This window comes from Heterocephalus glaber, unplaced genomic scaffold, assembly GCF_053883595.1.
Source record: "Heterocephalus glaber isolate CG9 unplaced genomic scaffold, H.glaber_assembly_v1.0 deba00001571, whole genome shotgun sequence".
Lineage (NCBI taxonomy): Eukaryota > Metazoa > Chordata > Mammalia > Rodentia > Bathyergidae > Heterocephalus > Heterocephalus glaber.
Window position 1 is genome coordinate 3,710,487 of NW_028258356.1, and position 19,054 is coordinate 3,729,540.

The following is a 19,054-nucleotide window of genomic DNA, read 5'->3' on the forward strand; positions in this document are numbered from 1 at the left end:
ATCATAACTCCTTTGGAAACATGCTTAGAGTTTTGAATACAGTTACATTTTAGAGCAAAATATTTTATGCTGTTCCTGTTGCTGCCCAAATGTAGGACAAAGCCAAGTTGCTGAGGGTTTTGTTATAGCTTTTGTAACTTCTACAGAAGTATCTGTGATTCATCTTCTCTCCTAGAATAGTGCACGTTCTGTTTTTTATTTTTTTATTTTTTGTACCAGGGATTGAACTGGGGACCTTGTGCTTGTGAGGCAGGAGGAGGAACCACTGAGCTAAATCCCCAGCCCAAGAGGCCATATTCTAAAATTTGTGTTGTAAGAGGTTAAATTTTCCTGAGGCATAGATGTTGCTCTTCAGAGTGGGTCATGTGCTTCCAAGGCATGTTTTTGGAGGATAACTTTTGTATTCCTCTCATTTTTTGACAATGATTTTTTTTAACTTTGAAGACAGAAACAAAATAAATATGGAAACTTATAGAAGCTAACATAAATCTGATAAGCACTAAGACTATATTTTTTCTTACCCTCTACAACGATCTCTCTTTCTTTTGGTTTCATACCTCTTATCACTGAGAGAGCAGTTAATCATGAGGTACATCGTCTGGAAAACTGATGTTGAAAACATTGAAAATAGGATAATTGATGACCATTTACCCACAATCTAGCATGTTTCTTTCATTTCACACCTTGCTTCTCTCTACCCTAGAGTTGATCTAACCATATAAATCTATCATTTTTTCACCTATATTCTCTTGATCATTCATTGATTTTATTCAACAAATACAAAATTCATGGCCCAAGATTTCAAGGAACATGGAGACCAGTTCTAAGAAAGGGATTTCTATGGATCTGTTTTGAACCCAGTTCTTTTGGGGAAACAACAGTGAAATTTGTTCTCATGATAGTAAAGAAAATTGGTAATCAATGAATTATCAGTCTAAAATTTTTAATCCCACTCAAAAGCAAAAAGGAACTTCTAGTTCTTTTTTCATTGGGTAAAGCAAGGTCTTGTTCTTTATTTCTGTCAAAGTAGAGATTAGATGTTTTTTCTGTATGTGGTCTTAGCAGTAGTTGCTGGAATATTATATATAAATATAAATGTTTTGCTTTTTAGTTTTTGACAAGGCTGGTGCTTTAAACAAATTTAGTTATTTTTTTTTGGCTTTAGTTTTAAGATGTCTTTGCACGGTGAATTTATTGTACTGCCCTTATAGAGCTACTAATAAGCATTCTCAGGACAGCTTTCTATTTATTACAGTCATTTGTATTTACTGCCACTTCCAGTGATACTGGGAGGTGATCAGAATTACTGCCCGGTAGCAGAGAAGAGCCTCAAGAGGCTTGCAGTTTCTCTGAGGTCATCTAGTAGGTCAGCAGTGTTGCTAGAGTTAGGATGATTTGCTTCTGAGCTCCCACACATTTGCTCAGGTGGCTTATGCCTCTCTCTTTCCCTTCCTTTTCACAAAGCTAGCACTGTTAGTAATGACAGACCAAGTGCTGGAGGACTGGGAGCTGGAAACCATCTTCAGGCTATAAAAGGGATTTCTTGAAGAGGGATGTTCTCTCGCCATGCAGCTTATTCAAACTGGTCAAAACTTGGCATCACTGATTGAAAAATAAGTGTGATGCTTCACTGCCCAATTTGGCAATAGGAATATTGATGTTAAACATGGCTGAGCATGTGAGAGAGCATTACATACATACATACGTAATGCATGAGCACAAATACAGATGCATAAAGTTGTTATTCTGATGTGGGAAAAGATGATTGTGGTGTGAGTGCAGGAGTGTTTGCAAATTCTTATTTGGAATCTAGGGCCCAAACTACTCAGAAACCTGACTTCACACTTCAGTTTTCCTTTCCAAGTTTAACCAGTCCCTGTGAGGATCACAGGGTTTACATCCAGAAAAGTTGAGATAATAACTCTGTGTCCTTGAAAAGGCAGGTGTCTAGGAGGCAAGGGGATTTCAAGCTGATGAGCCAGGATGGGTGCTGTTGCAGTCTGGTACCTGGAAACCCCATAGCTGGGGCTTCCTCCAAGGGTTGAGACTCCTGTGAGAGAAGGCCTGCATACTTGGTAAAATATGTGGCTGGACACGGTACACTAAGCTTCTTCTCTGAACTGAATAAGCAAGGAGAACTAAATATGTTGAGTACTTCCCATGCCAGCCACTTGACATACATTTTAATTTAATTCTGACTACAGTCCTGGGTTATAGATAACATTAGTTTCCCCATTTTCCAGGTGAATACTAAGATAGACTTGTAGAAGTCAAGCAACTGGCCTGAAGTCACATAGTGAGGAAGAGCTGGAGCCAGATTTGAACTTAGTTTCTTTATCTTAAAGACCTGTACTCTTGATCACCTCATAGTCTTATCTACTAACAGTTGGGCTCTGGGAAATTTTTGATGCTGAAAAGAGATCTTTATATTTAAAAGGCTGGAATGGCACATAAGTTTTAACTTGTTCACTAAAGCCAGTCCATTTGTAATGTCCCTCTGTGTCAGGAAGGACAGCAAAGACCAACCTCAGGACCAGGGGCAAAGGTGCTACAGTCAGTTTATCCTGGTTGACATGGAGTGAAGGGTGGTGGTATCAGTGCTGGGTATTTACACACTTTATTACTATTGCATTGCAAAAAAAGCCTTAGAATTCATGTAGATCAATATTTTAAGTTTATCAAAGAAGAAACTGCAGCCCAATCTGAGGTAGTTTCACTCATTTGATGTCATATATCTGGCCTCTGGGACAGCAGCATTTCCTGGCTCAGGTTTCCTGGTTCCAGCCCTGTGCCCTTGTCTTTATGGGTAAACCCAAGCTAGAGTGTTCAGAGAGGAGATGGTGGATCTCAGGCATTCTTGTACTTTGGAAATGGCTCAAGAGTAAGAGACTGCCAAGCAGATTCTGCAGTATTATAAAACTTCTCTGCTAGAAGTTGGAGTACTTCTTGCAGACTTTAGGATTTCACATGGTTAACATTTCAGGGAGAATTCATGAGAGTCCTCCAGGGATGTAAAGTAGTTTGGCTCAGTGTTTACAGAGAATTCACTCTGGACCTAGAGGAGATCCCCGAACTGAGGTGGCTCATGGAGACACATGGAGAGGAGTTGAGAAGCAAAAATGTAGGCTTTCTTTATTGGGCTTTGGAGACGTGAGAGATATGGATGCTATTTCATACCCCATGGGCCATGTGGTGGAATAAGAGACAGGAGACCTTGTGGGACATTCCTAGTAGTCATCACCCAAGCCAGCTCATTACCAGGTAAAAGAGACCATTTATAGGTATAGGCACCACCTGTTTGTTGGTCTCATTTAATGCCTCCTCCCTCAACCCTAGGCTCTTGTTCTCCAGGCTGGTCTATGGGTACCATTAGTAACCTGATCTCATTAACAGACAAGGAGTAGCACTGGTCCCATACTCTGTGGGTGGAGAAGCCCCCAGCAGGTAATCAGCATATGATGCAACAGGCTCCTGATGATAAGCTTCCTACTTGAGGGGTTTAAACAATCAACTTCCAGTTTTTCCTAGATAGTACATTAGATAAATGTGATTTCTGTTAACCTAATGATGCTTGTCTCAAAGTATATTCTGTGAAGCCAGAGATTTTTCTTGAAGTCTTGAAGACTGTGCCCTCTGGGCCTTTTATTGGTCTACTCTAATCCCCTTTGCTTGCTAAATGACTACATGTATTCATTTGAATTTCCTGTGGGATTGTCACATGATGATTTCAGTTTCTGTAATTGTACACACACATTCCAGAGACATCGGGTAATGACTCTGAGGCTGCTAATGTCCTGTAGAAACACTGGAGACCCATGGAGATGAGTTTCACCTCTTTTCTCTGTGTGACCTTGACTTGGTGAAGTCTTTGGCTCAGTAAGGATATCCCAGGGGAGCCATGGCTTAAATGTTCTTACAAGCGGCTTTGCTGCAACTCCACTCCTGAAAGCAAGGCTGAGAGAGTAGAAAGATTGAGGGCACTGAGTTAGCCAGTGTCCTTTCTTCCATGTGCACCGATGAATGAATGGGCAATTAGAGGAACACACTATGGTTAAAAGTAACCACACGTATGGCTGCAAAGAAAGCAACTTCTAATCCTGAAAACTACAATGAGCCAGTAGAATGCTTTGCAGGATGCCAGTGCTTTGCAGAGGAGCAATACTTCCCATCAGAAGATATTTTGTTTTTTTGAAACTGTGAAGTTGTTTTTAAAATATAGACAGAATTATTGGTCATGCAGAACCAAAATCCCTTGATGCTTGCTGTATTGCATTGAAACTAGCACAAATGCATTTGCAGGTGTAGTGACCTTCTGGTTTATAATGAAGCTGTTCTCTGAAAAAAAAAATGAGTTTTCTCTCTGAGAGGCCCTTAGTATTCTGTGATCCATATATGCACCGATCTGGACAACGAAAGTTGGTAGGAAAGCACAGCACACACAGGGTGGAGCCATGTGCCCCTTCTCTTACACATCAGTCTTTGGTTCTCAAATGCATTTTCAAACAGACCCTTCTTCACACAGGGCTGTAAATCATTCCATGCATTTTGAAATTGTTGTGGGAATGTACCAAGAATATTGATCAGGAAAGTGTTTTCAGAAAAATTTCCAGGGTATACTAGCTGTTAGAGATTGAGTGAGTAGAAAAGTGTTTTGGGTGTAATCCAGTGGCTGAATTAGTGTCTAGAGTTATCCAGTCCAAACCTCTAGTTTACAGTCAAGGGAGTGGAGGCCCCAGAGGGGAAATAATTTGCCAGGGTTAACCTGTTGGACAGTAGCAGCAGTGTCAGTTTCCTAACTCTTAGCTCAAGACAGATTCTGCTACCTTTTTTCTTTCTCCCAACTAATATATCCCTTAAATTCAGAACAGAATACAGAGGAATATTTCTCAAAATATAGTTCATAAAAAATATAGTTCATAGCCACTGTCAGAGGCACAGTGAGTGCCTTTAAAAACGCAGATCCATGGCTTTTATGTAGACCTACCAAATAAAATCGAGGCCTGGATTTTTGCCTTTTTATAAATTTCTTGGTGATTCTTATGTATGCTGTGTTTTAGATCCAGGTATCTAGGGTATACACATAGGCTGGTAGCATGTGGCAGGAGATGAGAACTAACTTTTAACATCAGTGAATTTATCTTGAGGATATAGTCGTTCATGTTCCTTGTTGTTCTTAGTGTCAGTCATATAGTGAACTGAACAGAGTTAATGATGGTTCAGAGAGTAATTACACCAGTTTCCCTGTTTTTCTCTTACCTGACTTGGGTATAACTATTAATATTTGCTCTTTTTTTTCCTCTCAACTGGCAATATTTATCCACTGTATATTGCTTTGCTGTACTTGGTGGAAGGTAAATGAATGCTTTGCAAGTATCCTCAAATATACATGCCCACTCCACACTCCGTTGATACACAGTGCCTGGCCTCAAAACGTCTTGCAATGAGTCCACAAATAGTTCAGTGAGAGTCCCAATTACCTCTCTACGCAGGTAATTATTACTTCTGCCATTTAAATGAAATTTCAGTGCATTGCTTATAGCAATAAATTTAGGAACATATTTATGCAGTCCCTGCTTCTATTCTTAGGCAGAAACTTAAAATTCCATTTCTGTTGGGGTATAACTCTGAATTGCCCTTCAGTATGAATTTGGCTGATAATAAATAAAATAACACCATAATCTTATTTCCCCCTCGGCAGTTAACAGATATCAAAAAGCAAAACAAACAAACAAAATCCCCTATCACTCCATTTGTTCAGCACATGGAACAGTTCTCTATTTCATGGCAGACTAGTAGCTGAGCAGTTCAGTAGGATTACTGGGCTATCACACGTGTTGTAGAAATGTGATGTCATGGCACTTTGGAAGTCTCATTATGGAGTTAACAGGTTTTGTGGTATATTTCGCAGCATGCTCTTTCTGACAAAGCATGTGTAAAAGCCTTTGACCCGAAGACTACCTGCTTACAAGAATGCCTTATCACCACCTTCCAGGAAGCCTACTTTGTTTCAGAAAGTTTTGAAGAAGCCAAAGAAAAGATGAGGTAAACTTGCTTTTATCCATCTATAGAAAATAACTTTATTTTTCTGACTCTATTTCCTTCCTTCTAGCTATTTCTTGGACAATAGGGGCTGATCATGTATCCTATTTCTGTTTATTCTGCAGGGACTTTGCAAAGTCAATTACCCGTCCCTTCTCAGTATACTTCAATCCCTACACACAGAGTATTGAAATTCTGAAAGATACCAGAAGTATTGAAAATGTGGTGCAGGACCTCCGCAGTGATTTGAACACAGTGTGCGATGCCTTAAACAAAATGAACCAATATCTGGGGATTTGATTCCTGGAGCCAGTGTTGTTACCAGCATGATCTTTTGGGGCTTAGCAGCAATTTGGTCAATGTCATGTAACACCAATAACTTTTTGTATCATGGCTTGGCTAGTAAGCATGCAATTCTGCATATCTATACCTACTTGTAACCTACTGTGTTAATGTATGAAATTCCATAAGGAACCCAATGGTAGATAACCACTCACTGTTTGAAAGATTATATGTTTAAATGTCTAAGTATATTTGACATTCCTGCCTAGTGTTCTTAATTGAAATGTTTCCTTAAAATTTGTATCAAGTCGCACCAATGATTTGAGCCTATGACCTTTTCTTCTTTGGATCTGAGCTTTCCCTCTGTGTTCATTAGATAAAATGAAAACAACAGTGAAGCACTTTCTATTTTCAGTAGTATCAGTGTTTTCACCACGTAATTTGAGATAAACCCGGAGTTGTAGGAAACTTTCCATCACAATAACAAATGATTCAGTATTCTAATTCAAAAATTGTTGAGATGACACAGTATTTGGAATGCTTTTAGGTTGAATAGTTATACAGTGCAAGAGAAGAGGACATTTTACAAACGGGATATGTAGGTTGCATTGACCTTGTAAAAACCAAGTTGTGACAAGCTTCCTGAAGTACTTTGGAAGATAGTATTTGTTGTAAGAGTATTAGGAAAGACTAAACAGTGGGGAATAAGTCTTGTTACTATGAGTTTAATGCTGGAATAAAGTGAATTATAATCTCAGGTGTTTGACCCATTTCTTTGGTTAGAGGGAAATAAAGTCATAGGGCTACAGTGATAATCTTTGATTCCAAAAAGGTGTGGAAATTGAGTCATGGAGAAGTCCAGTGATTTCTCCAAAGTAGCACAGTTAGTTGTGTGCCAACATCCATAGCCCATCGTATTTTCATTTTGGATTGCTGAGAAGCTCCATTTGGTGCCTGTAAGTGTGTACGTGTAGTAAGTGAAAGGAAATTCATGCCTGTCAAAACTAATGTTTGTCACTAAACAAGAACTGGTATGTGATCTAGGGCTGCCAACAGTACGTATGTTGTTTTCCCCTACAGCCCTAAACCAGACCAGAGTTTTGGGAGGTTATCCACTTTCTCAAATTTGGGCAACTGGGTGGGGGATGTAGCTCAGTGGCACAGCAACTGCCTGCCAAGTGCAAGGTCCTCAGTTTGATCCCTGCTACCAAAAAACAAACAACATCACATTTGGGTAACTTGGGGCAATCATTTGTTATATACTACAAATTTCTGGTGGTCCTTGCCATAAGAGGTAAAAATTGGGTATCTAGGTGAGTGCACATGAAATTGCTGAATGAATGAACAAATTTCATCTTCTGCGTGCCTCACCAAACACAGCTTCTGTTCCTGATTCTGTTTTTGGTAGGTAGTACAAGGTATTGGATGGGAGGAAGAGGTAGACAAGAAGTAAAGAATAAAAAGATGACAAACTAACTTTTAAGTTAGCAATTCCAAAGTATCTACTTGAGCAAATTCCAAGAAAATTCATTTAATAGGAAATTACATATAATTTCAAACTATTTATACTCTTGCATGGGGGCCCATTATGGGTCAGAGATCTTTGGTCTAAATATATGCGGGAGAAACAAGAGAAAGAGTTCAAATACACATGAGGAAGAGGTCAAGTTAAAATGAAGGTTCAGAGGTTTGGAAGTTGGTTATCTTAACTATACACAGAGACTCTTTGATTTCTGAAACATTCTCAGAACAACTAAGCTCTTGAAAAGGCATTTCATGGATAGTGTGAGTGTCCTGAAACATAAATGCTAGTCTAGGTGAAGGGGATTGTACCTTGGAAAATTACCAGTGATAGAGAAATAGTGAGCAAGCCAAACCAAATTAAAAAGATTTAGAATGATCAAGCAGTTGCACATTTTAATAGTTTTGGAGAACTACAAATAGTTTCTTATATCTTGCTTTGCTAGATCTATAGGACATTGAATATTTACTTACAAATAATAATTCAGACCAATAATCTAGAATAATAAATCTTCAAATTTTCAGAGCAAGATGCTGAATTTTCTTGGAGAATAAAATTGGTTAAGAAATATCCAATATATGTCTTCTCTGTAGTTTCCATGATTTAATGTTACTTTTGATGTATGTCCTTAAGAGTTTTTTTTTTTTTCTTTTCATTTACTAGAACAATCAAAAGTAGCCACTGAGCTTTTTTCCCTTTTAGCTCCATGAAAGGATAACTTCCTAGGTAAATATACTTGAGGGAGAATTATATTTAATTGTAAACAAATCTCCTAGACAAAAATAACATTTGAAGCGTCCTATGTTTGGCTTATTATGAAATCTTCAGGTTTCTTACATGTGCAAAAAAAAAAATCTGCCTTGTTTCAAAAATAGAAGAGCTGCAAAGTAAATGGGCTTTCCCACAGAGCTTATATAGGTATCATATAATGAAGAGGAATTACTTGATTCTTTTTAGATCTGTTCTCCATTCAGAACAGCAGTAACTGTGGTTTCCACCCTGTGAAACAACAGAATTGTGGTTTTCATTTGTTGTGAGCATTTAACATGCAAATGCCATTACAGCTAATGGTGGGAAAAATCCTATAAAATTTAATAGCCATCATAGGAAAAGAGTTGGCAGAAAAAGTCCTCCAATGGAAATAGTGCAACAAAATGATCACAGTCAGCTTCCTGTCATAACTGATACCTGCTCAGTGTCATCATTTGTCTCAATTACGCCTCATGACTTAAAGCTAAATTAACTGGATTCAGGGGCAATTGTAAGTTTAAAGACATTTTCTCACTGTCATCTCACTGTGAGTTGTTACTTTATTTTGGCTTTGCTGCTGACTTCTATAATCAGCTAATCATAAGTTTCTTATACATCATGCTTTGCAAAACACGGACAAAATTTGATTAGTCCAGCTTCATATTTGAAGCCTTTTTTGTGTGTTCAGGTTAGGGTCAGGTATCTAGTCTATTCTTGAATGACTAGATTGACATAATAAAAGCATAATAGTTCATAAATTATACCTTTTAAGAGTGGAGAACTTTGACTTAAGTTTACCTTTTAACACATTATCGGTAGGGGTCATCAGACTTGAGTTTCTTTCTTAGTCTCATTTATTTACTGTGTAATTAGAAATTATACTCAATAAAGGCAGTATATCTGTGTTTGTCTTGCTTGCACATAGTAAATGGGCCTGAGCCTAATGATTGTAAAATATTACAACATTTACCAACATGAAAAGTCTAAAATGAGAAACAATGTGCTTTAAAGTGGAAATAAATAGAAATACAAAGTTTCATTTTCAAATAGAGTCATGGCTCACATCATCTCATTTTCTTCATTCGAGGAGGAAAACATTAACACTAGATGTAGTTGTCCTCCAATTCATTTGATCTAATTTTCAACTTCTGAAGAATCAAGCACTGATGCTTATTCTCATGAACCTTGTCTTATTTATAATGAAAAAGAAAGGAGCCTGGAGTTTTCTGGTGTGTCTGAGTTTTGTTTTTAATTTTTTTCTTTAATTTTCAGAGTTCTCTTATTTTGGGAAATGATTCTTATACAGATTCCCATATTTTGTGAAGAGTCAAGGGAATTAACATGGGAACTGGTGCTTCTGATATTAGCTTTGCATATTTCAAAGTAAAGTAGTTCCAGAACATGAAATAGTGATTCTTTATCATGTGATTGGGACCTCAAAGCATTTATTCAGTTTTGAACCTTATCAGGCACTGTTCTAGACCTTGAGGGTGTAGAGGTGGCAAGACAGGAAGTTTGTGCCCACCTTGAATTTGCATATTTGCATTCTAGTGGAGGAGATATGAGCCAAAAGGAAAACTCACATTATTTGGAATGATGACAAGTTTTAGGAAGAAAATAATTAGGATGGCTTGATAAAGAGTAATAGAGTGAATTAAAGTGGCTCAGAAGGCTTTTCTTAGTAGATGGTATTTGATCAAGAACCATGGGATGGGAAGAAGCCAGGCATGAAGAGGGCTGAGGGAAGAGTATTCCTGGAAAAGGTGACAGCAAGACCAAAAAGGCCCTAAAGCAGATAAATGTGATGTATCTCAGGAAGATATAGACTACTAGTGGGCTGGAGTGGAATGATACACAGGCAGCATGGGAAGCAAGGTGAGATGATACAGATCCCGTAAGGGGCCAAGTTTGCTCCAAATGCAGTGGATAGCCACAGGAGGTCTCAAAGGCAGGCAGTGACAAAACCTGATTTACAGTTTTAAGAGCTTACTGAGGCTACTGTGTGAGAATGCATTGTAAGGGAGGTGGGGCGGTGGTGCTGGGAATGAGGATAAGAATCCAAGCAGTAAAACTAATTAGGCGGCCATTGCAGAATTAGAGATCTGCAAAGTTAGCATCTTGTTGAATCATGGTGGATGTTATTAAAATTATTGTAATTTAATAAGTTATAAACTTAAGTGGATGGATATGAACCATGTGATGAAAGACTAAAGGAAACTAGAATAACCAGGAGATGGGTTGAGTCTCATTTGGCTGGAAAAGCAGTCATCCCATGCAATCCTGTGTCTTTTGCAAATATTTAAAGGTTCTTTGACAAACAGCATCATGTTAAACTTTACCTAGGTAGCTCTTAAGGAGGAAAAGTTAGACTGGAAAGCAAATATAATTTGTTTTCCTCATGATTCACAGATATTGATGACAGGAGCAAAAATGAAGTAGAAATGGGACATTATTGGTGAATGTTGGTAGTGCTGACATATCGGGTAATTCAGGACAAAAAAATTCTCCCTCACCTCCAGACAAATTAAATAGTTTTATTCACTGTCCACTGTGCCATTTCTGCAGGAATAGGCCACGTGAATGTAAGGGAATCCAGTCTATTTCCAGTCTTCTCATCACTTCCCATCTCCCCAAATGCATATTTCTGATATCCTAGAAAAAGCTACCTTGCTGTGATTTCTTTCTCTCTCCAAGAAGGATGGGTCTGGTGCAACAGCTGGAAGTATATTCCCTTCTTTGGTAAGATTGTAGTGAGCCTGATGTTTAACCCGAGGGCATCTGTTGTTATGGTGCCTGCGAACAGCATTCTCATAATCTAGTCTGGATACAGTTTTTTTATAATTGAACAATAAAACCATATGACAGATGTGGGCTGGATAATTTGAAAACTAGATGGCACAAAGAAATCAGGATCACTTTCTGTCAAAATCAAATCATTAAAAAAGGTGCAAACCTAGCCCTCACTTTATATTTAGTTCAAGGAAGATAACATTAATGACAAGAAAATGATAGAAACCTCCTGGTCTCCCCTTCATTCCTTGTAGATCTCTTGCAGTTGCCTTACTTTTTAGCTTGTTCATTTCATGAAAGTAGCAAAATGCTGATTCAATAGTTCTATTATTCCCAAAGGTTTGCAAACCACTGAACACATCTAATGTACAGCTTGCCCAATTTTAGTGAATAGCTAACTTCACAGATGTTAATGAGGCCAATTATTGGCAAGTGAATTTGAAGTGAAGAACACATTAGGTTTGGCACTGTAGCAGTTATTTGTTTATCAGGATTGATTGAGGCAAACTTCCTTTTGATCATTACATCCGATTGATCACTACAGATGGCATTATGAAAGAATGAGGTTCCCAAATCAGATAGCTACTTGGAAGAAAAAAATCTCTACCTTGCAAGGGCAGAACATGTTCTCCTATCCATTTCAGTGTAAAAGCCTGGCCATTAAAACGGAATGGATCCTAATTAGTTTCCTCACAAATCTCTAAAACTTTTTGGTCTTTCCTGTTGAGCAGAACATAAAAGAAGCCTAAATTCCTCCCTTGCCCACGTATAGTCAATATCAAAGAAAATAACTTGCATGGTAACACTTATCCTGAAAATGAGTGCAGACATAGCAATCCTGATTTGAAGTGGCATTGGAAAGTATAATTTGATTCACCCAGCCAGATGATTACTGCTAGTACAGATCATCAGCACGGCCCACTCCAGGACATCTGAATTGGTGATCAGCAGACAGCTAATTGCCAGACTGAGTTGGCCTCTTGAGCTTCTTCCTGGAAACAGAGGAAAAAAATCCCCATTGCTACTACAGACTTCTATCCTGGATAGAGACTATTTTTCTATGCTAGAAATATGTCTTTTAGGGTACCAGTCGCTCATATAATCACTAGCCTTTTTTATTCACCATCCATACCTGCTTTGTCCATGCACCCCTATCTTTTCTTATGTGAGTCACACTCCAACTTAGTCCATACCATGGGGCTGGGCTTATGGCCAACACTTGGTCAAAGTGATAATACGTCCCCTTGCCTACTGATAAGTTCTAGGGTGGGCCATGCTCTAATTAAGGTGAAATCCTGGACTTTTCTGGAATTGTTGAGAAGGAAGTATGCTGTTTTCTTCTGTGATTAAGTTGGTGAAATGTGAGTCTGGATCTTACACAGGTCATCATATAGAGAATCTAGGATCAAGAGCAGAAGATAGAGATGATGTCTTAATGATCCGTCAAGTCCACAGATTTAGCCACACTTGTAGCTAGACAAATCTTTGGACTTTTCAGGTCTGTGTACTAATAAATGGTGTCTTTGCCCCTGTTCTCATTTTCCTTCTGCTGTCATTGGCATCAAAAATGTGCTAACACCAGGGTAAAGCACAGAAGGGAGAAAAGAGAATTTTAGATTTGTTGTCTTCACAGTTTTCCTCTTGGTTCTGAGAATCATAGCTTCCTGGAGAAATACCATTGAGGTCCTCTGGGGTTGTCTGTGCCATAGAAATGTGGGATGTCTGACCTGTTTATTTTCCTCTGATTCTGGGTATGATGAGACTTCTTCCAGTGGGATGAGGCCAGCAAAAGTGCTCAGCAGAAGTGTTTAATTGGGTTTTAGGTGACAACTTGAGATTTAGTCTGTTGGTCACTGATTTGTTCCATGGAAAGAAAATATCAAAGCAAATTCAACTTAAGCTGAGAAGCAGTTTAGATAACTGGATAAGACTTTTGCTGTCCCAGTTTTTCACTGTAGTTCTTAGGAGGATTTGGGTTTCATTAGCATTGGAAACCTTTAAATAAAAACTCTCTCCCAGGGTCAGCAGAGAGAACATGTGCTTTGAAATCATAGGTACACATTTTATTTTTTATAGTTACTAACTAATTGGGTGATCACTATAGATTTGTTGACAATTTCTGAGCTTCAGTTTAGCTTTCTACAAAATGGGAATGAACAGTTTCATATTTACAGAATTATCAATATGAAAGCTAAATATATACTCAGTCACAGGCTACTGTAGATACTCTTTGAGAAATGGGTCAGGCAATTTTGTCATTGTGAAAGGATCATGAAGTATGGACAAAGTGATGCAGTGTATGAGACAATCACTTGAGCCCTGATGCAATCAAGAAACATGGCAAACAAATGTAAGGGGCTACTGCTAGCATAATGTAAACATATCTGTATCTATATATCATACTCTAAATAATTAAAAGTATGCTGTATTGAAAATATGTTAATAGGAGAGCCATTTAATATTGTTACCAAGTATTATATAATGTACATAATTTTTCCCTATACTTTTATATAACTGGCCATACAGTCATATAATAGGTTTGTTTATGCCAGCATCACCAAAAACATGTAAGTAATGTATTACACTATGACATTTTGATGGCCACAACACCACTACGTGATGGTTTTTGGCTCCATTATAATCTATGGGACCACTGAAATTTCAATACATGGCTCATGACTGTATACTGAATATGTATGTATAATTTCATTGAATTGTGGCAATTTGGCTCTGATCCATTCTATTATTGTGTAAAACTGAAAACAGAGGGCTGAGTGGTTGTTAGGCATTATGTTCTAGTTACCAGATTAACTATTAAAAGGAAGGCCCAGCCAATGCCATCCATGTCAGAGGTACTGTGTTCCTAAGGCTCCATTTCAAAGAGCACTTGCTGGGCCAGGGATTTAGCTCAGTGGTTCCACCACCTGCCTCACAAGCACAAGGACCCGAGTTTGATCCTTGGTACCTAAAAAACCAAACCAAACCAAACCAAAACAAAAAACCCCCAAAGAGCAATTGCTTAGGCTTGTCTCTGACAAAAATAAAGTCCTAGTCAGAGGGAACAAATTAAGTCCAGAATATAAATGTATTTTATTTGCTGAGCAGGAAGGGGAAGTGCTAAGTGAAAATAGGAAATTGGAATATTATGTGTTGGGAGAGCAATTCCTTTCATCCTTGTAGCTAATGGACTGAGCAGAAAGTGAACAATTTGTTTCATATGATGATTCACTAACACTAACTGACAAGATTTCCATTTCTGAGTCCCACTTCACGTTCAGCTGCCTGTTTTGTACTGCAATAATGCAATTATCTGTCTATCTTTTGCATTGCATAAACAGGATGGCTGAAATGTATGTGAGAAATAACTGTAACTGCTTAAATCCTTCCTGCTGAAGGAAGGAGTGAGGGAGAGGCAATATGGAGTGTCTCCTACTTGTCTTAAAATAACCATCTGTTTTCTATGTGATGGTCCTCTCCTCTGGGGACTTCACTTTTAGAAAAATATTCTGGTATTTTTCATGATATGGGATCGGGAAGAGTAGCTGGATTTCACTCACTTTGAGTTAATTCTTCCCTCTCTTTTGTCTTTGTTGTAAATGAAGCAACTCTGAGAGGTGTGGTAATTCCAACCACTAGCTTAGATGCAGAGCAATTACCCTTGTACCTCCCTTTGACCCAAGGAACCAGGTTGGTCATGGGGAGACCTGACATGCATTGAGCTACCTCATTTCTTTGAGTTTATTGTTAAAGATTGGTCTAGTCTTAGCTTTATTTTCCATTCATAAACATTTATATTGTTGACTTTAATTTCTGTACTATTTGTATAATTTGGGTTCACTTAACAAGCAAAGAGGAGCTTTATTACAAATGAAATCCAAGAGAAGGAATGTGGTGGGCTAGAACTGGTAACTGGCAAGATTTCAGAATTTTCTCTCTGCTTTTATCTGTACCTTTTCTGTACATATGTACATCTGTTTCATCTACTCTCCATGACTACTTTATTTTTAAATGATGTTAGGGATTGAACCCAGGGCTTCACACATGCTAAGCAAGTGCTCTACCATTGAGATATATCTCCAGTCTCTGTGACTGTTATCTTCCTCCTCTTCCTCCTCCTCCTCCTCTTCCTCCTCTTCCTCTTCCTTTTTCTTCTCCTTCTGCCCCTTCACTCCCCCCTTCTTCTCCTCTTCCTTCCTCTGCCTCCTTTCTCCTCCTCCTCCTCCTCCTCTGGCAGGTGGAATTTTTGTCCTTATTCATCGTTATGATGTAATGTGGTTTTGTAAATCTGGACTTGACATGTGTAATTTTAGACAAAGCCAGGCTCATTACATGTGAATTCAAATTCCAAATTCCAGGGAAAGAGAATCCAATTAATCAGGTGTGGGCCAGCTCTTCATTCTGGGTCTAGTCAACTGTGGCCAGTGTAGAAGGGGTTAAATATGACTTCAATTTTTGCAGAAGGTGGGCTGGGTAGAACCTCAGATTTTTATAGTCTAGATCAGTGATGGCAAACCTTTTAGAGCTTTCAGTGATATAAACACCCCGAGTGCCATAGATTTGCCACCACTGGTCTAGATCACAACTATTGACCCATTGTGAAAATCACTTTCCCTAAAAAACCTTGTCCTTGGATCCTACACCGAAGGTTGGACTCTCCTCTCATGTCTCATTTGTATCATTTTCTTTTAGATTTTCCAGTTTTTCATGCAAAGGTTTCAGAGTTTAGAGTAGGTAAAGTGAAGTTATACTAAAGTAAACCACTCTTGGCTCATCCATCCTTTCTCTCTCCTTGCTCTTTTACTACTTTGTACCTGACATCATCTAAAATGGATGTTGAAAAGAGTCCTGGTGCTTCCAGTGAAGTGGTGGAGACATCAGAAACAGAGGAGGAGCATCCAGAGAATAGGAGGTTAAGGAAGGAGTGGTCCCAGAACCAGAGGAGGAGGACCTTAGGAAAAGCTTAAGGAGACATAGACTCTGCTCAGCTGAGCCCAGTTACTCTAGAGGTATTTGTGGCACACCTGGTCAGTGTGTGTAATGATGAGTAAAGCCAGACAAGTTCCATGAGTGTGGACTTCTGGGAGTCCAGCCTCATTTTGGGAGTGATATTTTTCTTTCTTTTAAGAGCTAGTTAAGTTTCACTGTGGCCTTATTTCCATGAAGATACTCCCTAAAAGCATGCTGCCACAGCAGATCTAATAGCTAGATGTCACATATGCAAGAGGTTTATGGTACCTACTATGAGAAAATGTAGTCCTGCTTCCTTTTGCTGTCTCAAGATTTTCTAGAATTTTTTCCTGAGTATACTGGGACCTTGTAGATGCAATGGTTCAGGCTATACAGCCTAGATAAACAAGGGCAGGGGTTTAAGCTTAAGAGGTCCATACAGTGCTAAGTGCTTCCTTTAATCTTAGAAATTGACTCATTAACTTCATGAGTACTTCAGAGGAACAGCCTCCCCACCTGTACTAAAAGTGTTGATTTTGAATGACCACACTCAATTTTTGAAGATATTTATAGCTTCTCCTTGTCTTTTGTGAGATGTGTAGCATTTTTTAAATGAGTTAAAGTGCTTCACTAGCTAATCATATTTTATCATTTAGAATTACCTGTCTCAATCCAGAGAAAATTAGATAACTGCACACTGATATTAATTAGCTTGTTTTGTCAGGATTAGTTTAATATCCATTATTTTAGTATAATTACTATACATAAAATGAAATCAAAGAGAACATAATGGTGGATTTGCCTGAACACGTCACATTGCCCTACTATTTTAGAAGCACATACACCAAAAAATTAAAATGTCTTTTATTTTATAGAGTCACTTTCTTTTCCTTCTTCTTGAATTAGATTTAAAGCTTGTAGGACATTCAGTATTTGGTAAGTGTAGATGGAGAAAGAGGTTTGCTCAGACTTAGAAGACTGTGGGTTTCCTCTTGTCTGTTGTGGTGTAGGGCCTAAGAATGTAGGCACTGAGGTCAGATTACCCAGCCGAGTAGCCAGTTCTGCTATTAACTAGGGAATTAACCATTCTGTTTTATCTATTAAGTGGAAACTAATCATAGTACTGATTTTAAAGAATGCCTATAAACATTAAATGAGATGATATATTTAAAGTACTAAGAATAGCACCTACCATCTGTCTCACAGAGTTCTGTGGATAAAAAAAATACTCGGCAGGCATTTGACTCAATGCCTGACACATGATATTTGTAGACCCTCAATAAATGTGAGCTATTATTACTGTATTGATCATTCTTTCTTCATTATATGGTTATATGTCTATGTCCTTTTAATTGTACAATTAATATATCAACACGTTTCCTTTTTCTAAAAATTGGGCAAAAGTAAAAGACACAGAAGAGTGGAGAACACAATCTGGACAGTCCCCTTTGTCTGTCATCATCTCCCCATCAAACGCTGTAATTGTCAGCCTCGTGCGGATCCCATCAAATCTCTGTCAGTCCTCCACAGCATTCTTTGATAGTGATAGTTTCTAGGTCTTTTTTTTTTTTTGGTACCGAGGATTGAACTCAGGACCTTGTGCTTGCCAGGCAGTCGTGGTGCCACTGTGTTACCTTGGCCCTATAGGTATTTTTTAAAATTTGTGTAAAGTTCTAAGCAAACATAGCTTAGCATTGGGTCTACTGTTAAAAATATCTAAGCTCTGCACCCACTTTCTATGCATTATCATCACACACATGTTCTTTGTGGGAACGTGTTATTGATCATAGTGCACATGTTGTGCATTTGTTAACATTTTTCTCAATAGAGTTCTTTCCCTGTCAAAGTGTGTCATAATGTTTTAAATAATTGCATCACATCTGTAGTACAAATAGGCCATGACCATTTGTATCATTAAGTATTTGTATCTAATGCATATTTTTATTTGCTAGAAATATCCTTTATATCATTTGCATACTTTTTTCTGAACACGTGTAGCTATTTCATTGGATAAATTTATTTCTAGAAGTGGAATTTCAGCATCAGGGAATGTGCATATTTATAATTTTGATAGCAACAGCCAGAATGCTTTTCAGAGAAAGCTTCATGAAAAATGAAGCCACTAACTACATCTAATTATAATAATCCTCATTCTGCATAGATGCATCAACAAGGAATATTACCAATAATAAATATTTTCGCCAACTGGAGAAGCAAAGAATAAAATGTCATCTTATTATTCAATTTGCATTCTTAATTACTAGTGAAGTTAAATCATTGTTGTCATTTGGAAGTTTTCAGCCTTTATATCGTTGAGTGCTTTAATTTTTTTCACCATAGCTTCTTTCTCTTCTTCTTCCAGGACATGAAGGACAAGAAGGTCAGATATTTTGTTACAGTCCCATAGGCCCCTGAGGTTCTTTTCATTTTTTTCCCAGTCTGTTTTCTTCCCGTTGTTCACATTGTTTAATTTCTGTTGTTTTATATTCAAGTTTGTTGTTTCTTTCCCTGTCTCATCCACTTTTCTGTTGAGCCTGTCCATTGTCTTTTTATTTTTGTTTTATATTTTTAGGTTCTAAAATTTTCATTTGGTTTTTCTTTATATCTTCCATTATCTCTGCTTCCGTTATCTTTCATTTGTCTCAAGTATATTTGTAATTGCTTCTTGAAGCATTTTTTGTGATAGGTGTTCTGAAATATCTGTCAGATAGTTTTAACATCTCT

General features: G+C 38.0%; 1 protein-coding gene across 1 annotated transcript in view; it reads left to right on the plus strand.

The window, feature by feature from the left end:
* Positions 1-9,646, plus strand: part of Tph2 (tryptophan hydroxylase 2) — a 113,472-nt gene extending 103,826 nt beyond the window's left edge. Inside the window, exons 10-11 of the mRNA XM_004845027.3 lie at positions 5,909-6,042; positions 6,165-9,646. Coding sequence (XP_004845084.1) covers positions 5,909-6,042; positions 6,165-6,339 — 309 coding nt within the window. The 3' untranslated portion in view covers positions 6,340-9,646. The remainder of the gene's footprint in view (positions 1-5,908; positions 6,043-6,164) is intronic.
* The last annotated feature ends 9,408 nt before the right edge of the window (positions 9,647-19,054 follow it).